General features: G+C 37.2%; 1 protein-coding gene across 1 annotated transcript; it reads right to left on the bottom strand.

Moving 5' to 3' along the window:
- Positions 1–1477: 1477 nt before the first annotated feature.
- LOC139721045 (uncharacterized) lies at positions 1478–20518 on the bottom strand. Its single transcript, XM_071632378.1, has 8 exons — positions 20475–20518; positions 10466–10577; positions 8935–9001; positions 8430–8469; positions 6225–6336; positions 3985–4019; positions 2434–2542; positions 1478–1948 (listed from the first exon to the last, which is right to left on the bottom strand). The coding sequence occupies exons 2-8, from the start codon at positions 10574–10576 to the stop codon at positions 1835–1837; spliced, it is 588 nt and encodes a 195-aa protein (XP_071488479.1). The 5' UTR covers position 10577; positions 20475–20518; the 3' UTR covers positions 1478–1834.
- Between the last annotated feature and the right edge of the window lie 773 nt (positions 20519–21291).

Genomic DNA, 21291 nt, shown 5'->3' with positions numbered 1-21291 from the left:
GTACAAGTATTCAGCATGTTGTCTTTTCCACAGCCAATCCAAAAATGACCAGGGGTTGGGCAGGCCCCCTTTTTATATGGCGTGCCCGAGTCGGCACGACACCGTCCGAATTGCGCAAACTCGTCGTGCCAATACGGGAAGTGCGTGCACTATGCGTGCACTATGCGCAAACTATGCGTGAACTCGTCGTACCAGTTCGTGTCAATGTGGACACTAATGGGCACGCATTCGCGAACTATCGTGAACTCGTCGTGAACTATGCGTGAACTAGTCGTGAACAGTGCTGGAGCCTCCCAGTTCGTGCCCCAAAATGGCACAACTTGCCACGACAAAATCGTGGCCAAAAGTCGTGCAAGTGTCAGCCTAGCATTCGTTATCACACACCTCCTCTGTCATACTGAGGCGTATGATACCTGCTGGGTAATTCTCTTCTTACTCGTGCGCCAGTTCGTGCCCTCGTTACGCATGTCTTTTAAATGTTGTAGCCTAGGCCTATGTGATGTTTGTGCCCTCGTCTGAGTCCAGTCTGAAATCTCGATCACCTCAATTTTCTTTCAAGTAGCAAGAGACGAAAAGTTTCCATATGATATTCGCGTAACATGATCTGCACGAGACGATTACCTCTGTGGTCAAGGAATTGATAGTACAGTGTACCTGATGCACCCATGAAAACTTGTAATGCATATCACAATTCAGAACCAGCAAAGAAAGCATTACTTTCAAGTGATTTGGCGAATAAACAAGGTATATGTGTGATATGAACTTCTCCAAACTTAGCATGGTAATACTCTTTCCATGTCAAAGCGACTTGTTTTGCCGAATTCTTTATTCTTACAAACATACATTTAAATGCCTGTTTTCAAAGGATACCCATGTGCGATACTCTCAAGAGGGCAGCTTCGTCGATCACCTGAAAGCCGAATAGTGGGAGATAAAATAAAACAAATCAAGCCCGTCAAATAAAGGAAAGGAAACACTAGATGTCTTTCCGCTTATAATAATCGGGGGTTTTTTTCTTTTCTTTTCCTCGGGGCAAGGTCGTTTGTTTATTTTTGTCTCCTGGGGCCTGATTGTATAAATTGACAACACATCTTTCCTCCTCGACAAAAAAAAAGAAAAAAAGTTGAGGAACCATTACAAAAGGAGGACGCATGATATATTCACTAACACATGTTTATATTATACGTATATATGTATGTATGTATGCATATATGAATTAAAGAATGAACTGGTGATACGTTTTTGGCCAATACTTTTGGCCAATGAATTTATACCTTATTGGCCAATACTGCATTATACTATTTTTTTTTTGGTAGTTTCTTTATGGAGCCAATATATATCTATATATATATATATATATTATAATATATATATATATATATATATTAAAACAGCCCTCTAAGGGTGGATGAATAATATCAAAAAGAAAATAAAAATTCAATTTAGAATTGAAATTTCGTTTATTGACAAACTGCTCCAAAACGTATTAAACTGGAATTATTATGGGTATATATGGAATAAAGATTTTTTTCAATGGTGTTGTAATCCGAATGTTGCAATAAAATGTGCCGATGAAGGTCATTCATATTAATGCTTGATCACTCCAAGATATTATCTATTTGTTCCTGTAAGATGGAACGGGCACCTCAGTCTCTTTGAAGAAGAAAGCATTGCAGTTGTTCGTTTACATGAAAACCCAAACTACTTGTTGGTAAAATATCAAGAATAGTGAAGTAAAATCCGATACCATTTCTCATTTCGAAGTTCTCTTTTTTCTCTCTTGTGAAATGAGTTTTGACAGAGTAAAGATATGTTACACGTGGATCTTTTCATGCTATTTTCGATAATAAGAAGGCACTGAGGTAAAGAATTGTATCTCACATTGATATTCGTTGAAATAAAAATACAAACAGTCTGAGATGACTCCGAAAATCTCGAACACGAAGAACTGATGTAAAAGAAGAGACAGAGAGAAGAAGCAAATTCAGTGAGGTATGCAATTAGAGTATGCAGCAATATACATGCTCATAGCATTTCAAGTGATGGTTTAACTTGAACACATCGGAATTCGAGAATTTAAAAGTCCCCATATTGGCTTTCACTGCTTTAATTCAATGTATCTCTAACATGCTCTGCGTGGGTACAAGCTCTTTGAAAAAAATACGAAGTGAAGTTTTACTTTTTCCTACAAACTTTGTATGGAATTTTGTCCAAGATGTATCGAGTATTCTATCACTGTGTCTTCAAGTTAATATATATAAAAATAAAATATATATTTGATTTCAATAGCAGAGAAAGGAATACTTACAATACTTCATGGGTATTTTATGATTTGTATGCGTTACTTTCTGTTTCCTATCTGATATTTTGGTATCGTTCATTTCTGATGATGTCACCATGTATCAAATAATAGTAAATGATACAATTACTTACGCAATACGGAACTTGTGTGTTTTTGGCGATGATTGGTATTGCTCCGGCAGCTAGTATCAAGCCATTAAAATAGGCGTATCCACAGCCCATGTAATTGTCGAGGCAGGCACTATAGAAAAAAAAAGAAAGAAAACAAAACAAACAAGAGACCCGGGGGGGGGGGGGGGTCTCACGCTCACATGAGTATCGCATGTTCACCTCTCGCATTCCTGCAGACTATTACCTGATAACATAGCAAAGTGGAAGGGGGAGGGGCAGGAGAGAGGCAGCTTTGAGCGCTCCCTGAACAAACTTGAAAGTACAGTCATTAATGCGTGCTTACTCCTGGCATTAGTGAGCTCTATCACTTCTTCTCTATTGAGTTTTTTTTTAAAGATTCCTTAATTTGAAAAGGGCATGGTGCTCATAAGAATTGAGATTCTATATTCCCTTTTGTAGGGATGCTATCAGGTGCCAAGTTTGGTGAAAATCCGTCAAGGGGTTTCCGAGAAGAAGATGAAAATAGGAAAAGTTTCTGCACGACAGAGCGACGACGTACGACGGACACTAAATGATCGCATTACGCCACTTGAGCCTTTGGCGCAGGTGAGCCAAAAAACGAAGTAACTACAGGGGAAAAGCAAAGCAAAGTGTGAGAAGGTTCATCTCAAAATCACAACATCTTTCATTAGCTGGTGTTGGGCCTGGTGATGAAATGTCCTCTGCTGAACTGAACCCGCTGCAGTTCCACCCCACATTATTCTTGTTACGTGCTTTATCCCTATTTAGTAAAACACCAACCTACAGAGATTATCCATTCCCCCCCCCCCCCCGTTTCCACCCATGCCAATATGTTGTCGTTAGCACTCGTAATAATGAACCCAAATTCACGTCCATGGATGCGAGTAGCCTTCATACAACGTGTCGACTACGACTTTTTTCTAATGAACTACGACTCACAGGTGGCCTAAGCTCAACATGGCATTCTCCTCTCCTCTATGGGACGCAAAGTGTTCATTCATATGAGTCGTAAAAAAAAAAAATGGTTTCAGCCGATTCAGTTTCTAACAATTAAGGCATTTACACAAAGTGACAAATCAATGTCTTTTACTAACAGTTTAGTATTGACTCGAACAGAATACTGGAGTTACTTTTGCAACATATTTTGCGAGATTGGCCATAAAACTCGTAAGACTGAAGGCCAACAATATGCTGTTAAAAAAAAAAAAAAAATCACTGAAATTTTACTACACTCACTGTCATTACCATTAAATACGTTCTTTTATATCACATTGTCTACGAGGGTTGGTCTTTTGTTAAATAGCCAGAAGAGAAATGTGGAACCGTGTCTGATTTCTAACTTTTTATCACTCAAAGATGAATGTTGCAGATAATGGTGCTTATATCGTGTGAAAATGGAAATTAATGAAAGAAATTAAACGGGAAACTTACATTACACCCCTCTGCCCCACCCCCGAAAAAGAAGTTGGGTGCATGTAAGTAAGGGCTAGCAAGCCAGCCCTTGCAACGTATTCAAATTCTGAAATGAAAATAATTCATTTGTTGTCTTACCACGCCGTCAAAAGGTACTGCCCAACCAGGATAATCTAAACAAATTGAAACGAATAAATGATATATATTATAAAAGACTCGACTATTTATCTCTTCATAACTTCTTTTGTGGCTCCATGTATGTTTTTTATCAGTATAGGTCTAGTATGATTAATATGTAGAGTTATTCATGTAAGGTTTTATACTTTCATTCATGCACATATTCGGCTTGTAAATCTAAAATCTATAACACAAGGATCCACTGAAAACCAGCTTCTGTTTGGTTTATAGCATTGGATCACCGAAGAATACTAACTCAACTAAACTATAAATTGATGAAGACTACCATCATGAAATTTGTTGTATGTGCACGGCCTGTCCCTTTGAAATTCAAGGCAAGGCATTTACATAGTATAGAGCCTTATAGTCACGGACATAAACCACTTGTACGTTTTACACGTGAAGTATAGTTCGGTGCCATGTACAGTTAGGTTTTGAATCTAACTTTGTTTAGCCTCTGCCGAATATTTTTTGAGGGTTTTAACTTATTTCGAGGGTGCTAGATCCCAGTTTGGATTATGCAACTTTTGCATCGTTGTGGGTTTAAAGGGGATGGCTAGTAACTGATCCATTGGAATCAGTGGGAATGCTGGGGGATGATTGTTCTTATCCTTTTGGAATTCATTTAAGAGTGCATTATGTATCTATTGGAATTGAAATTGTAAGACAAGCAGTTACAATCAATGAGTTTAAGGCCAGGTTAAAAAGTCATCTCTTGAAGTAATGTATTTTCTCTTTGAATTTCCTGTATGCATGTCATTTTGTAATGCGCAGTAGAGTATATTATTATAGTAGCTGCGCAATATAAATGTCCTTTATTATTATTATTATTATTATGTGAAAATTAGTTGCTTCAGAATGGTCTCATCTCATATTCAAGTAATGTGCAGTTTAATGTTTCCAGGTTAGCATGCCTGTACAGTGACGGGGCGATTAAACTGTATATTACTTGAATATGAGACCATTCTGAAGCAAATAATTTTCACACAACAATAGATATATAATGTACTCTTAAATGAATCCCACAAGGATTGGAACAATCATCCCCCAGCATTCCCACTGATTCCCACTGATCAGTTACTAGCCATCCCCTTTAAGATATTCAAAATGGCTGTGAATATGACCCCCAAAATCTGAAACTCCTTGTATTTTCGTGACAACTGGTGAAAAAACCGAAAAGAAAAGAAAAAAAAAATATAGTTTTAACCTATTTTGAAGGTGCTGACTTCGAATGCGGATCATCCAACTCTTCCATTCTTGAAGATTTAAAGATATTCAAGATGGTCACCGAAAATTGAAATTCCCATATATTTCCTTATATAAATGTTGGAGAATTAAAACGATTTGATGTATTTACCCTATTTCAAGGATGCTGAATCCGAATCTGGATGATGCAACTCTTCCACATCCCCGATATGATATATCCAAAATAACTCCCTAATAATACATTAATGTAAGTATTCCCTTATAATTTGTGGACAAAATGAAAATTAATAGATTAATAGATTAATGGTTTTACCTAATTTTTATATAGGGTGCCTAATCCGAATCTAGTTGATGCAACTCTTGCATCCTATATGATTTGAGATAGTCCATATTTCCGGTGGCCATTTTGGCTGCTATCTGGAATATCTCAAAATCTTCAAAAAGACAAGGGCTGCATCATCCAGATTCGGATTCAACATAAATAAGGCATTGTAGGGTGAAACCATAAAAATAGAATAACATCGGGCGAACGGTAAAGCCAGGTTCAGCCTGTGGCACCCACACTAGTAGGACCCTACAACTCCTATAATAGACTATTCCTCCTGCTAGAATTGACTAGCCGCACAGTTATCTCGTCTTGTATCACACATTTTCATAGCAGTGTCACGTATGTGAGTTGCATGTTTTCACCTCACACAGGGGAAATAACTCTGTATTAAAGTTGATAGATATTGTGCGCAAGAAAATTCGAGTGCTAGGTGAGGTGTCCTAATTATTCAGCAAATATTATAGAATTAATAATTCAACCAGACAATATATTTTGTGTTACTGGCAATAATAATATGGGACCGACTTAAAATCGGAAAACTGTGGATTTCCTCCCTCCCCCCTTTGAATAAGCATGCACATCAATAAGTAAAGACATAAAAACTATTTATCAAACTGTTGCCATTTAATGGGCAGACAAGATAGCTAATCAGCGAGCAAGACTTTACCGCAAGAGGTGTGATCTCTCTCTCCTGTTCCCCACTCGAGGACCTCCTGTCTCTTTCGGAATTGATTAGGCTTACAAAGGACACTTTGAACAAAACGTCCACCAAGCACACCCTGCAAATCGAGTGATTTATACATCAAGGAATAACATCCAAACAATAATAAACATACATGGGTATTATTTCATTTGCATATCATAACGTCGACTGTAATATATTACATGTACAATGATGTTAATGACAATGATGGTGATCATACTCAAGTTACATGATTATACGCGTACATACACCACATAAATACTTGTGAAAATTATGTCACTGACGAGACAGACGCGCGTCTACTCGGTATTGATATACCACTTACAACAATGACTACAATCACACTAACAAAGTTTACTTATCGGAAGATGTAATAATTGAAATACGGCTTAAACAGACTGGGGTGGAGGACGAGACTTCAAGGACAAGTTCACCTTCATAGACATGTGGGTTGAGTGAATGCAGTAATATTAGTAGAACACATCAGTGAGAGTTTGAGCAAAATCGGACAATCTGTTCAAAAGTTACGAATTTTTTAAGTTTCTGCTCACTCAAGGCTGGATGAGGAGACAACTACAGCTTGTGATGTCACATGTGTACAACGATATAAAGAAAGAATAAAGAAAAATCAACATATTTTCACTTTTCTCGCATAACAAAAGAACACTTGCCTTCTCTCTTTCAGAAGGCAGGGGGAATAGTATATATATTACCCTATACATATGTCAGTAACAAGTTGAAGAAATTTGCACTTTATTCAAAAAGTGGAGTTTTATGAAATTCTCTTTCTATTTTCTTTATATCGTTGTACGCATATGACATCATACACTGTAGTAGTCTTCTCTTCCAGCAGTGACTGCGCAGATACTTTTAAAAATTCATAATTTTTGAATGGATTGTCCTATTTTCCCCAAAGTTCACTGATGTGTTCTACTAATATTGTTGTACTTACTCCATCCACATGTATGTGAAGGTGGACTTGTCCTTTAAAATATCAAATAGTTTTTTTTTTTAATGTAATTTTCAAAACCATTGAATAGTTGGTGATGAGGATCATGAAATCAGACAGCAACACAACACTAACACTCTCACTAATTGTCTCCGCAGAAGGCAGGACCTTTCCGCTTCTGGCTGGTGACGTAGCGGCACTCTGCATTATACTGTAGAGAGCCTACAACTGCTCAAGTGAAAAGCGTGGCGGGGACGCGGGAAGCGTGGTGTCAGTCTAACTTCTGTGGCGTATTGGATATTTTCTACATCAAGACAATTTTATTATTCGCGTATATACGGGTATTACAAATTAATGAAACCTATTACTACGCGCATGGCGCATGGCAACATAATATGCTTTAACTATTGTCTGGTGGGTACAAAAAAAAAATGGATAGTTCCATTTCTTGCTATGACATAATTATGTTTTATGTAGTACAGAGGTAGAAAATTATATGCATTGTGATTGGTTAGACGGCATCCCTTGATAGTGTGAATATCTTGGTATAGTGCACAGCCGTACCCACATACCTCCCTCTTGTGTGTCCATAAAGCCCATGATGCCCACTGTGCGACCTGAGCCGCAAAGGTGTGGTCGCTTGAGGTCGCAAGGTTTTGGACATGTTCAAAAAATCTTGCGACCTGCGGTTAGCTCGCACCAACTCGCAAGCAGGTCGCACAGTGGGCGATCCCAGCTCGCAAGCATTCAAACCGACCTGCTCGTCCTTACAAAAGGGTAGAAAATCCATAAAATTCGTGGGAAAGTTGGGTTTCAAAGACAATTAATTCAAATCCAGTTATCTAAGTTAGTCTGATAAGAAAGATTAGAATCCTAGATACAAGCATGCCTATTAGTATAACAGTGAAAATATGACCAAAATCGAAAAAAATGGAAATTATAATATTATGAAGTTTCACTCAATTCTTCAGAACAGTTCTCGTGCAGTTTATATCTATATGCAAATGAGATGATGTTGTCGATTATCACCTCTCAATTTTTTATAGCTATTATACAAAAGTAATAACAAACATTCAATGTTTCTGTGTTTTATGTGTAGAATATGATGTTATTCCTGGTTGAATAACTTGAATAATGATCATATAATTATCATCAACAACAACTCTACATTAGGTTCCTATTATATAAATCATGCCTGTTTACACTTGTCAAAAGGATACACTTTAGATGAAAGATTCACCGCATCCAGTCCACGTGCACCTAGCAACAAAGGATCAAGAAAAGTAATCAATGTAAAATAGAATGAAGTTACCCTGTGTAAACTACACATTAGCTTCAACATCTTTCTCAGTCCTGTGGCACTGAAACAATGTATAACAATCATATACGGGAAAAGTTAGTGATAACATTACTTGGAATTATGAAAGAAACTATTTGCAAGAAATGACATCCTCATGGTATCGGTAGATTCTGCAAAGAAAAGAAAAACACTTCTGTTATATGAGAGTTACGGTTATCCCATTGATATCAAAGACATCTAGCCATTGATAACACTCTCGAGTCTCACGCATACCCACAATTATTAGGCCCTTTGTTATCTTAGAGTGAGAGGTCTGAAAGTAGAGATGCTAGAAATATTACCAATTTGTATATACTTCCTTTATCATAAGAATAGTTCATCTCGATGCCACGCTAAATCTCCCTCTCAGGTGTCACCTGTCTCACCCTGAATGAAGTGCTCCAACACCCAGAGGAACTCTGCGATGCATGAAATTATGTTGTAGACGAAAGCCTGGAAAGGTGCACATGGTGCGGGTTTGGGGAATAGAACACAATGAGGGAATGTTACAGTGCTATGAAACAGCTAATAAAATGGCAGAGATACATTTCAAGGAGACGTCTAAAGGGTGTGTTTTGCTATCGTTTCCATCTTCAATAACCTATTCACAGAGAGTTGTATTACAAAACACCCCTTCGAATGTATTTTGCATTTCTTCCAATGAATGTTTAGTGTAGAGAAGAATTTGTGCCCAAAGAGATTGCGAGAAAGTGTATACTTAGTAGTATTTAGTATGTATTATATATTATATATATATATATATATATATATATATATATATATATATATATATATAGAGAGAGAGAGAGAGAGAGAGAGAGAGACTGTGTGAGTGTGTGTGTGTGTGTGTGTGTATTTTCAACGAACTTAGTTGTCAAAACGGACATAAAACCAGAAGGCAATATTTGATGTCTGATCAAATAAGAAAGAATGATGGCAATAGGAAAGTAAAAGTTACAGACTTTCTGCAGTTTCGCAAGCTTGTACGAAACAGTTACATATAGGTTGCATTGCATGTGCAAATACGAGGTTGTGACACCAATGTCATGGTTTGTTTTTTTCAGACAAATGATAGGAATGATTTTGGAGGATGGCTATAACCATAGCATTTTCAAATACTTATTGCTACATAAGTTATCGCAACACTATAATAATCATAATTATGTGAAGTCACATGTGAAAAGTTCAAGATATCTTTAAGGTTTGCATTTTTTTTCAAACTTGATATTTTTTGGGTGAAAATCAGTGAAAGAATCGCTTAATCTTCTCATCTGATTTGTGCAGGGCTGCGACCAATATGATTTGATACAATGTTATCAAAAATATGATCTTTAAGTTGTCATTACTAAGGTGGCACATGAAGTGATTTGTATGAGGTATATATACCTCTCGGGTTTCGTGAAAATAATTTGCTCCTGCGATAATTAATTCCATGACATATCTGTACGCTCAGCCAAACATAAATTCTACCCACAAACAAATCTTTCACCCCAATTATCATCTTCACATCAAACTAAACCTAAAATCTTTCTCAACTGGCACCATATGTCCTTGGCGAAAATAAGACCGGATCGAGCAATTATTTGTCGTAGCAAATGTGGTGTAATCGCCTAATCGTGGTGATAAAGACAGGTAGTCACTTTTACCACTTTTCGCCCAATCTCGCATATTATCTTAAACTATTCACGACAAGTTAAAGAATGAGTGCCTATAAAATGAAATATACTTATCAACATAAAATATGACACAATAGAAAACTATAATACCCATTGAGGCATTGCCTAGATGCTTGGACATTATAGTACATAATATAGGAGACATCTGCTCTGAGAGAAACGCACGAAAAATATAGCGCATGTATTAAACCTCCCTCTCGATCCCCAGTCATCATAAGCAGTTTATTAAATTTTGAGTTACCATGGTCACACAGTTCTTGGAGTTTGGTAGAAGTAGTGATGCCAGTGTGAACTGCAGAGTCAGGGCGTTCAAAAACAGGAACGAAGATTCCATGGTGCCGGGGAGAAACATCCTATATAAATGTATGTACCAAGCACAATACATTTCGTATTTAAGATGTTGAATTGAAATGTCATATACCTAGGGCATGAAAGCTATACAAGGGAAACTGTGCATGGCTTCGACGTTCCGTTCTAATGAATCTCATGTTGAAGATTAAATTAATCAAAACCCTTTAACAACAAATCAAAGTGGAAAAAAGACCAAAAAAAAAAAAACATTTAAGTGTTAGAGAACAGTCGCAAGTAAAATAAGACTCTTGATGTGAACCGGAAGTTATGAGATTCGAATCATGCCAAGTGCGTTCATTTTTCTACAAGATTTTATAACCCTGGTGTGTAAATGGGCTGACAATGACATAGGGTATAGTTCTATGACAAGGCCCTCCAAGAGTACAGCGCTCGGACTAAGAGGTTACCCTGGGTAAAAAAGACGGCATTTCTTTAATATTTCTCCACATACATGACAAAATCCATTTTTAGTTTTTTGTTTGTGGATATGTCATCATCCATGTATAGGCCTATGATTATTATTACCATCCTTTTATGTACATTATATAGCTATTGACTTTTTTCTTACTAAGTTCATTATGGACCTTTTGTTAAATGTACCTCAACTATTTCAATATCCTCACGTTACACTGTTTCAATTAAGTCCGACTCAGTGACAAGGGTTGGTTGTTCTTCGTAAATTCTCTTTGAAACTTGGTGTGTGGGCTAGATATGAGGTCGATGCAACACAACCTCATGTAATTTAAATATGCCACTATTAGCATGATCACACTTCCAGGATATCATTCATTGGCCGCGTTCGAGCCCTCAAAAGCGAACCAAACCGAACCGAACTTTACCATGCCATGTTAGATTAAGAGTGTCCGAACGCTCTCTGGACAGTATGACAGTAATGACAGTTTATTTTCGTATCACCCCCAAATGATAGGGTACTGGAGAACACTTCACAATGACATTTAAACATATTGGTATATAAGTATGAAACGTATTTACTCATAAGGTTAACAAAAGAATATAAATCATTAAAAAATGAAATTATTTAAGATAAGAAATATTTTGTCATGTACCACATCGACAAATTCAAAGGAGAACAACAATATAGCGTAAATAGCCATTAACGGTAAATATATATAGGGAACGAAAAACATTTTTTTTTTGTCAATGTATCCATTATACAAAACAAACTACTAGTAAATAACAAATATGAAAATATTTTTCCTTCATTAATCAAATCAATCAAAAGCAAAACATATAGTGTGACAGTATTAAGCCAGATTTAGAAGTGTGCTTAGATAAGTTGTGTTGAATTATGATATAGTTCTATTTTGAAAAGGGCTATGGGCCTCTTTTGTCAAACAAATGTCTCGATGTACCTCCGGAGGAAGAGCCGGACAAACAAACATAATAATGAAATGCATCACCTTCAAGTTACGATTGACACAGAAGACGAATTCTATTGTTTCTTTCCACATTCTTATACCTCCCTGCGTTATTAAAAGGTATAACTGATGGTTTTCACAATTTAGAAAAGCGCATTCGATGTTTTCAGGGACATCCGTGATAAGTTTTTCTAATTGAAGAAAATTTTCAAAGATCATGTAGTTAACACATTGAGGATTATTATATATTACCGAGTACTAACTCTGAGACACTAATCATCCAAACGTTGATCAATTACATACTGTTTTGATCCAAGCACTATTTGTGGTTTCACATGTGTACCATAAATCATAATTCCTAGCATAACAATGGTATAGTCTTTATTTTATCAAGCCATAAAGCTTGATAAACATTCTCATTATACAAAACCTTCAATGCTGTGTATATCGTCCCCTTGTTTAATTTCTCCGGAGTGTTCTAAATTACACCAGAAATTAATCATTCTATTAGTCATATACTTTTCAAGACCATAGGAAAACATACCAAGTTCTCCTAACACCATACAATTTGCGGTTGTCTTATTTAACTTCAACATCAATCAATGGGCAAGTCTAACGAATAATTATTTCGTATTCTGGCTCTCCTGGCTTTAATACTAATGACCTGGTTTTTCTTCGGTCTTTTTTTTTTTGTTTAATCTCTCTTTTTATTGTCAGAAAGTGTCTTGAATATTACATTGGACCCCTCCCATCACTAAGAAGCAAATCAGGAATAAATAATAACAAAAACATTCTGTTTGAAATGATCAATCCTCCTGCTTGACATCCTCTCCTCTATCTATCTCTTCTTTCCCATCTCATCTTAACTTATCTCATCAATTCCCTCTATTTCATATCCTTTCCTCTTTTTTTTTATTCATGTTTTTTTTTTCATTTCCAATCAATATACATAGGTAATACTCTTCTCTCTCTCTCTCTCTCTCTATCTTAATTGCGGTGCTTTAGTTCGAGGTTATTGTTGTAGTACTTTATGTCATTCCAATATATATTCTGTTTATTGTTATATGTGCCTCACAATAAATTTTTTTTTTGGGGGGGGGGGGGGAGGGGACTAATGATACAAGCTATGCTTTTGATTTATTCTCCCAACTTTGGTTCTTTTGGCTATCAATATTATTGTATAGTTTACAATAGTATCAACTGAAATAATCATTGTAACTTTGTAATCCTTTCATACTTTTTTAACTCAAAGTGGAAATAAATACAAATTACAGATCACTAATCCTGGATCCGGCGCTGGATGAGCTAACTTCGAGCACAGTTTTTCTTTTTGTTTTCTTTTAAAAGAACGCAATATTGACTCCGTAGTTGATAGAATTATACTGAAAATTATTTAGATTGATAAGTGGTCGGTCTCCACAAAGCACACTGTGAAGACTGTGTACCACAAATTACCCATTCATATTTTCCTTGACTATTCATTTTTCTCACTTTTTGATTTATAAATTGATTGAAATTGATAACGACGGTATGACGATTTTTTTCATTTTCTGTTAAGTTTGTTAGTAGTCTACGGACATCACTTAGTATCCCACTTCCACACAGCTTTCTACCCATTGGTCACTCGTCGAAAGGACAGTTTGTTTGTTTATTTGTTTTTTATTCTTCCTGTCATCCACTGATCTGTTCGTATGACAGTCCGATGAAACCGACTTGAATGTGTTGGTCGATTGTAAGTTCAGACTATAGACTGTTATGCGCGTGGGAGATTGACAACATAATACATATCTCCTTCGTTTATGAGAGGGGGAAACCCCCTCTCACACTCTTCCCAGCGTGCGCCTGGCTAACCTCCACAGATTTAGTACACAGTGGTGATGCTCACGAGGAAAAAGAGCTATATACCTCGATTTAGCCATTAACATTTTCCCTTAATACTCATTTCAGTACTTTCTGAAAAAAAAAATCACCGAAAGTGTGAAGCAGATCGCTGAATTTCAATTCTGACAATGCAAATCCCCCCCCTCCCCTCCCACGGCTGAGTAGCTCCTCTCCCTACGTATCCTCCAAGTTTTGCCCCCACCCCTACCCTGAAAACAGATTGGCTCCCCTGCGTTGAGTGTCCGATATGAAGAGTTATCAGTCATATTATCAGACCACTTTCGACACTTAACAACCCTACTGCTTTGACGGTAGACGACACAAAAACAAACAAAGTTTAGATATAATCTTGATGTCAATGCATAGTCAATGCTATATCATTGTGCACTAATCGTCGCATCCAAAAGAAGCTGAATACATCTCAGGGGCGGATCCAGGAATTCCATAAAGGGGAGACGCTTTTGCAAAATTGAAGGGGACGCTCTCACCTCCATTTTTTTAGATTTCTTTTGTTTTAACCAAAAATAAAGAGGGGGAGCGCGCCCGGTGCACCCTCTCTGGATCCACTACTGCATCTTGTGGTTAGGGGAGTAAAGACACGTGATAGATCAGTACGAGATCGCCATGTGTATAATCACCGTCAAAACACGAAACATTCCTATGTATTTCAAAGGACCGTAAAAAGACGGCATGTCATTGGTAGTGGAAACACTTTGACTAAAACATGTCCGCCAAATCCTTCGAATCTTAAGCAAAGGGTCAGCACCACCCATGGCTACGGAAAGATATTGGTTGCAAAGAATGTATCTTGAGGTTGTGTAGTTGGGTATTGTTTCGTTCTAAGAACATGAAAACAACAACAAAACAAACAAACACAAAAAAGAACTGAGAGAAAATGAAGGGTTGCTTTATCAGAATTTCGTAAAATGACCAATACCCGTCTTCTTATTGAGCGTATTAAGCACCAGTGAATGTTGTTACAGTGTATATTGATCCTGATGATAGGTGGGTACTTTCTACCTTTTGCATATATCCATATCAAAGGTCTGTGGCAGTGGCAATGTAGGGGTAGCGAGGTACAGGGTATACCAGACTGACAAGTAACACGTGCACGGTTGACTGAAGGAAAAGAAGGAAGTTTTCAGACCCAGATAGCATAAAGGTGTGGTTGTCTGCTCCTTGGAGCGTGAGTCTTTGTACCCGCCACCCACATCACCTTGAGAATGTTGAGACATCCGTTGTTGTATAGAGCGGGATCTTCCCTCCCCATTGTCAACTTTAATAACAAAAACCTGGATTTTTCTTTCCTTCGGTTTTTTTCTTCCCTGCTAACAAATAAGTCTAGCAGGGAACATGGAAGCATTCTCACATATTGCTTATGTGCATTTCCAATCGCGGTACTTTAAACAAATTCTATGTACCCCTTTTTTATACCTCCAAATTAATAAACGACTTTTCCACATAGTGCATGTTCTAAAGAAACGATTGATTCATGGCGCATTTCACATTTGGCGCTACTTTTTTTTTGCCAGTTTCAGTGTACTACACAAAAAGAAAGAAGAATTATGAAATGTTTGATATACATGTAATTACGTTAGAACCCCATGGGCTCTACCTCTCATAGCATAACAAAAACGCAACTCCAAATCGTTTGCTCAAACTGAGACAAGAGGTGCCAAAATCGGACCCAGCGGGTGTCGACCTGGCAAACATCCCTCATTCTTCTTCAAACTTTTCCATTCCGTAACGCAACTATCTATCAACTAACAGAACATATATAATGTCTAGTATGTGAGTGACCATGATTTATCATAATAGTGATGCAATGAAATGATATATATTTTCTTTCCAATGCCTTTTTGATATGATTCATGTTGGGGGATGGGAGTGGGCCTATTTGGAATGTTTTGTGGGAACACTCAATCTATATGTATAAGGAGCGGGAAAAAAAAACGAGTTTTTTTGAGGGGAGGTGTCTCTCTCTCCTACTAAAGAGATTTTGCATTTTGAATACTGAAATTCAACGGTCTCGTGCATACTTAATTAAGGGAAATATTTGGAAAATTTTCAATCAAAAGGTAGGACAAATATATGTTCAAGGACATTGATGGCGTATCTGTCATTTCTTTTCCGAGTACAGTGTGACCTCATTCTGTACTATATTTATGGAACTGGACCAAAGGGGTGGGTGTGGAGCTTTTTCATTTTTTGGACTCAAATCTAACGAAGTGTACATACTTTTAGGTGACCAAATCGAAAATGGAAACAAGAGTGAATGGCTATTATTGTGGTATCTGTCATCTGTTTTCTGCATGAGCGTCTTTACTGCGGATAGTCTTCTGAGATGGACAGAAGGGGGAGGATGTGAGAGGTGGTATCCCCCTCCCACAAGAGGGAGCTTTTGCACATTTAGAACTGAAATTCAACGATCTGGAACATATTTTGAGGGAACATGAAGACAATCTTAAATCAAAAACACGAGAAACAACTACTTAGACCATTCAGACGTGAATGACTAGATCCATTGTAGATCGTGATATTTCTGCGCGTGCGTCTTTTCACTGAGTACCATCAGATTATGGCGAAGGAACTAGCGGGGGAGGGCGTGGGATAGACTTCTCCTTCCTTTACTAGGGGGTTTTCAAGTTGTTTTTTTAAGAATTGAAATCTAACGATCTGGTCAACTGTTTGGATGGAATTTTGAGAAAGATTTCAATAACAATTCAGACACGGGGGGTCTCGCGCTCACCTGAGTATCACACATTCAACTCCCGTACATTTTTGCAGACTCTTACCTGAGAACAATAGAAACTTGGGGCCGGGGCAGCTTTGAGAGCTGGGGGCATGGTATTCATTTGTATTTTTCATCAAACATACCGGCCAAGTACATTGTACTTTATAGAAGATTGGACCATGCAGTTTAGAAAAAAAAAAAAAACCTTAAAAAGTTCACTTCTGATTCTAGAGAAGGATATTACTGAATATTCCTCAATTTAGGAGGTTTGGGCCCCTGAGGTCACAAGGAAAGCATGGTGCCCATTCAAAACCTGGCATGCTACCTGCCAAGTTCAGTGAATAGTCATCAAAGGGTTTTCAAGAAGAATATGAACATGTACTATTTAAATCCCCATTTGGACCCATCCCACCCCACTCCCCTTGGTCCCAAGAGGGTGGGACCCCCGAGTCTGCCATGAACAAACTTGAAACAACAGACATCAATATGTGAAGCTCTTGGCAACATTGTTATTTCTGTTTTCACTTATTACGTCACTGCTAATGACAACTAGCTCATCCCACCTCCTAGACTCGTGTAAGCGCGAGTGAGCGGTAATATAAAACCACGATTTGGCCTATAACCCTACTGAATAAGCGCGAGTGAGCGGTAATATAAAACCATGATTTGGCCTATAACCCTACTGAATGGTTTGAGTATAATTATGGGGACATTCCTTTAGATCAAAGCGAAAGCTAGTGTTAGAATGTAGTATATCACTAGTCGAAGATGAAATTCTTTATGATCAAAATCTGGTTGCTGGTGCATAAAAGAATCCCTTCAAAATTTGATCAGATTGTGAAACCTTTCTAATCCTTTTCTGAAATATTATTCAAAATTGATCGGTTTGTTCGGTGAGTGTAGACCCTTGGAACCCTTGATTACTTGGTGCAGGTTATGTTATCTGCTTTATCCTATGTTTTGTAAATTGTAAAGAATGCAAACTTAGAGATTGAATGATTATAGATTCCTAAGGTAAATTTAGCAGTCGTATTCCAGTATTCTTTATATTTCTTCGTATGTCCATAAACAACTTGGAATTCATTATAACTGCATGAGTACGATATAATTATCTTAAAAATGAAATTCGACTAAATTCACATCTATTCTCACCCTGAATTATACTATGTAGGCCTTCTCTAATTAGCACAAACCATGGGGACAGTCAAAAAATAAGGGGCCATTCTCAGAAAAAGTGTGCAAAACTGCGATTTTCGTGTCACAAGCAAGTTTATACAATTTAAATCGATATTTTGTCCCTTAGAAATCAACATTTTTAGTTCAATTCATCCGAGAGGTTAGACCTGTAAAATATATATATCGATAAAGTTATTGGGACATCCGGGATAATGGTAGAAATACAATCCGAAATTTGATACAACCCTAAATACCCCATGTCGCCAGAAGAGGATGTGGTCATATAACAGGTTCTTACAGGTTAACATATCATTCAAATCAAATCTTGAGCACTTCATTCCATTGCCCTTCAAGTGCCTGAATGACAAATAATATTACATAACAACCTGATGTTTTGATATTTTTCTAGGAGATCATTTATATCATGTCGCCAAATCGCAGTCAGATACGTTACGCTTTTTGAGATTCTTCAGAGAAGATCGAAGTAATGCCGCATAGCAGTGTAATTTAATGTGTGAAACAAAGTCAACCTCACGCATACATGTGACCATGATTTATTCATTGAATCTCTTGTTACCAAAAATATACTGATCCGAAGCCGTGAAAACCTAATGTAACGATAAGCTGATATCAGATACGTTACTTAAAACTTTGCTCATTTAGAAAAATAAAAGTATGTTGTAAATAAAAGCAAAGCTCAGGGATATGTGAATACTTAAGGTAAATCACACAATAGAAATTGTGAAAGAAAATTATTTGTAAATGATAGTGTGAGAACGGTAACGGGACATCAGATACGTTACCATCAAGCATGTCAAATACGTTACCAATAAAATGCATCGTGCATAACAAGGGAAACATCGTGCTCTACATGACTTGCTAAGAGAACATGCAGTTCTAAGAGGAATTAAAAGTTTATTTGATTAAAATCGGTTTTCACTGCAAAAAGTCCGGTGTTAAATAGTGAACACCGAGCTGGTGTTAAATTTTCGGTGCTCATTTATGGTGTTACATCAACACCTCCGGGTGTCATTTCCAAATTTTAAACTGTCTTTTGAAGAGTTTCTTAGTAACTGCACTTCTTGTTGATTTTTAATTTAACAAGACGATCAAGAATTTTACATTAAAATACTAGATTTTTGAAAAAATGTGAAAATAAATTTACACCACAGTAACACCAGCTGGTGTGGTCTCTTATTGAAGCTGGACGGGTGTTAAACCATTGATATTAACACCAACAAATATCAAATCAACACCATGTGGTGTTATTTTTTAATTAACACCAGTACAGTGTCAAAATAACACCAGGTACAGTGTCAAATTAACACCACGAAGTGTCAGGTGAACACTTTTCAACACCATCACAGTGCATTTTCAACACCTGTGGGTGTGGTCCTCTATTGAAGTTTGATCGGTGTTAGATTTAACACCCGTGGTGTTAAATCTAACACCGATGTTTTTACAGTGTTGAAATGACCGAGATATCCAAAATAAAGTAAGAAAGAGGTCCTAACAAAATGTGATGGCCCATCTACTTTTAGTCGGACATCTTTCTTTTACTTTATTTGGGACATCCCAGCCATTTGTAAACCGATTTTCATCATAATCAATAATAAACTTCTAATTCCTCTTAGTATGCTTCTAAGTATTTCGCATAAGTGGATTTCGATTATCTTTCAAAAAGTTAAGACCTGAATCCTCATCTAAACCAGAGCTGTGCTATCCCTTAGAACGTGCAATTTACGAAAGTGTCGTCAGATACACATTACAAATCCATTTTATTTCTGTTTTGTTGTGTGTGTGTCTTGTGTATCACAATAACATTTTCTCTGTAAAAATCAACTTAGAAGGAAATTAAGGGCTGAAGTCTGGTACCCACCTTAATATGTTGTCAACTTCACAGGAAATGAGACTATACAATACGGTCTACCTTTGTCCATAATCCCATTTTATTATTATTCAAAAAAAAAAAAGTACCGATGTGTTGGCTCAGTGAGTAGAGCGGCTGCCCTCACAATCGGGAGGTCGTGGGTTCAAACCCCGGTCGCGTCATACCAAAAGACGTTAAAAGATGGGAGTTGCTGCTACCTTGTTTGCCGTTCAACAGTTGAAAGGGTTAGAGCAACGTCGATCTGGCGCTGCTCAGTGGCTGCCGGGCCCACGATCAATTGGGCAAAATGAATTTCCATTCTTGGACAATAAAATTTGGAGTTTATATCCAAAACAATTATTATTATTATTATTATTATTATTATTATTATTATTATTATTTTCTTTGCTCAATTTTCACAAATGAATTTAATGGTAACACTTGTTTGATTTATTTCTGAAATGGTATTTCAAAATTTTGAGTATTGATTTAACATTTAACAAAAGGTTGGAGGAGTGACATTTAGAATGCTGGTTAACCATATCACTTTTCTAGGGATGTCAACCCCTTCCCCCCCCCCCCCCCCCTCCCCACTAAAACCGTACCATTTTAAAATTCCTTCCAATGGACATGTACTCAATAACCCATATGCGGTACGCTTTAGGCGAGTGTTCGAAAGCACCTGTTAATTTCCTTTATACACTTCCAAAACAAAACTTTTACTTTTCTGCCTCTTTTACCTTTTTACGTATCAGAGTCAGCCAAAACATATGACAAAGATTTCCACGGTAAACTTGTAGAGTATGATACTATGACCGTATATACATTAACGAGGTGAACCTAGAAAGAATGACATTACCATGAAGTCAGCAGCAGCTCCACTCCAAAGTATACCTGAAATGAAATTGATCGAAAATCAATGTCTGTATTCGATTCATCACTGTAGAATACAATGACTTTTGAAACAACGCCCCCCCCCCAAAAAAAGAAGAAGTTACTGTAATGATACGCACTAGAATATCAGAATATGCACATTATGAACTGCCTGCACTGCCTGCACGTAAAGGAAGTAAACGCACACAGAAACAGACATTAAAAATTGGCATAAGCACAGAAACACTACAGAAATCTCTGTCCCTATATATATATATATATGTATATCACATCTGACATACCATAAATTGTCGCAAATTCGCACGGTGATTTTTTTTTTTTGTTGTTACACACACACACACACACCTATTCATCGTATCCGATTCGAAATTTTCGCTGCTTTTTTTCTGCGGCTTTCACCTTTCAACGCACGGATCAGCCCCTTGAAATTGCACCCCCACCCCACACACACACATACACACTCAGGTGGTCATCTGTACCGCATGCGCGTTCGGGAAAGGGGTATATTTTCGGGACTCAGCTCTTAAAGGGAAAAAATCTCCCCCAAATCCTTAGAATAGGGAGTTTTTATTTTTTTTCCCCGAAATATTTCCAATTAGGGGTAGTTTACAAATCTTTCACCAAACAATCCTGAAATAGCTAGATCCCGAAAACAACAACAACAACAACAACAACAACAAAGAATCTGAAACACGGGTGCACGTTTTGCTGCAAAGCATGCAAAGCTATTCTTTTTGTAGAACATGCGTTTAACGTACGTCGTGCTGCTTGTATCACGAATA

This window comes from Diadema antillarum, unplaced genomic scaffold (genome assembly GCF_040938485.1).
Source record: "Diadema antillarum isolate AM-2024a unplaced genomic scaffold, OU_Dant_1.0 scf00000013, whole genome shotgun sequence".
NCBI classification, from domain to species: Eukaryota; Metazoa; Echinodermata; class Echinoidea; order Diadematoida; family Diadematidae; genus Diadema; species Diadema antillarum.
This window is presented reverse-complemented; position numbering and strand designations above follow the sequence as displayed.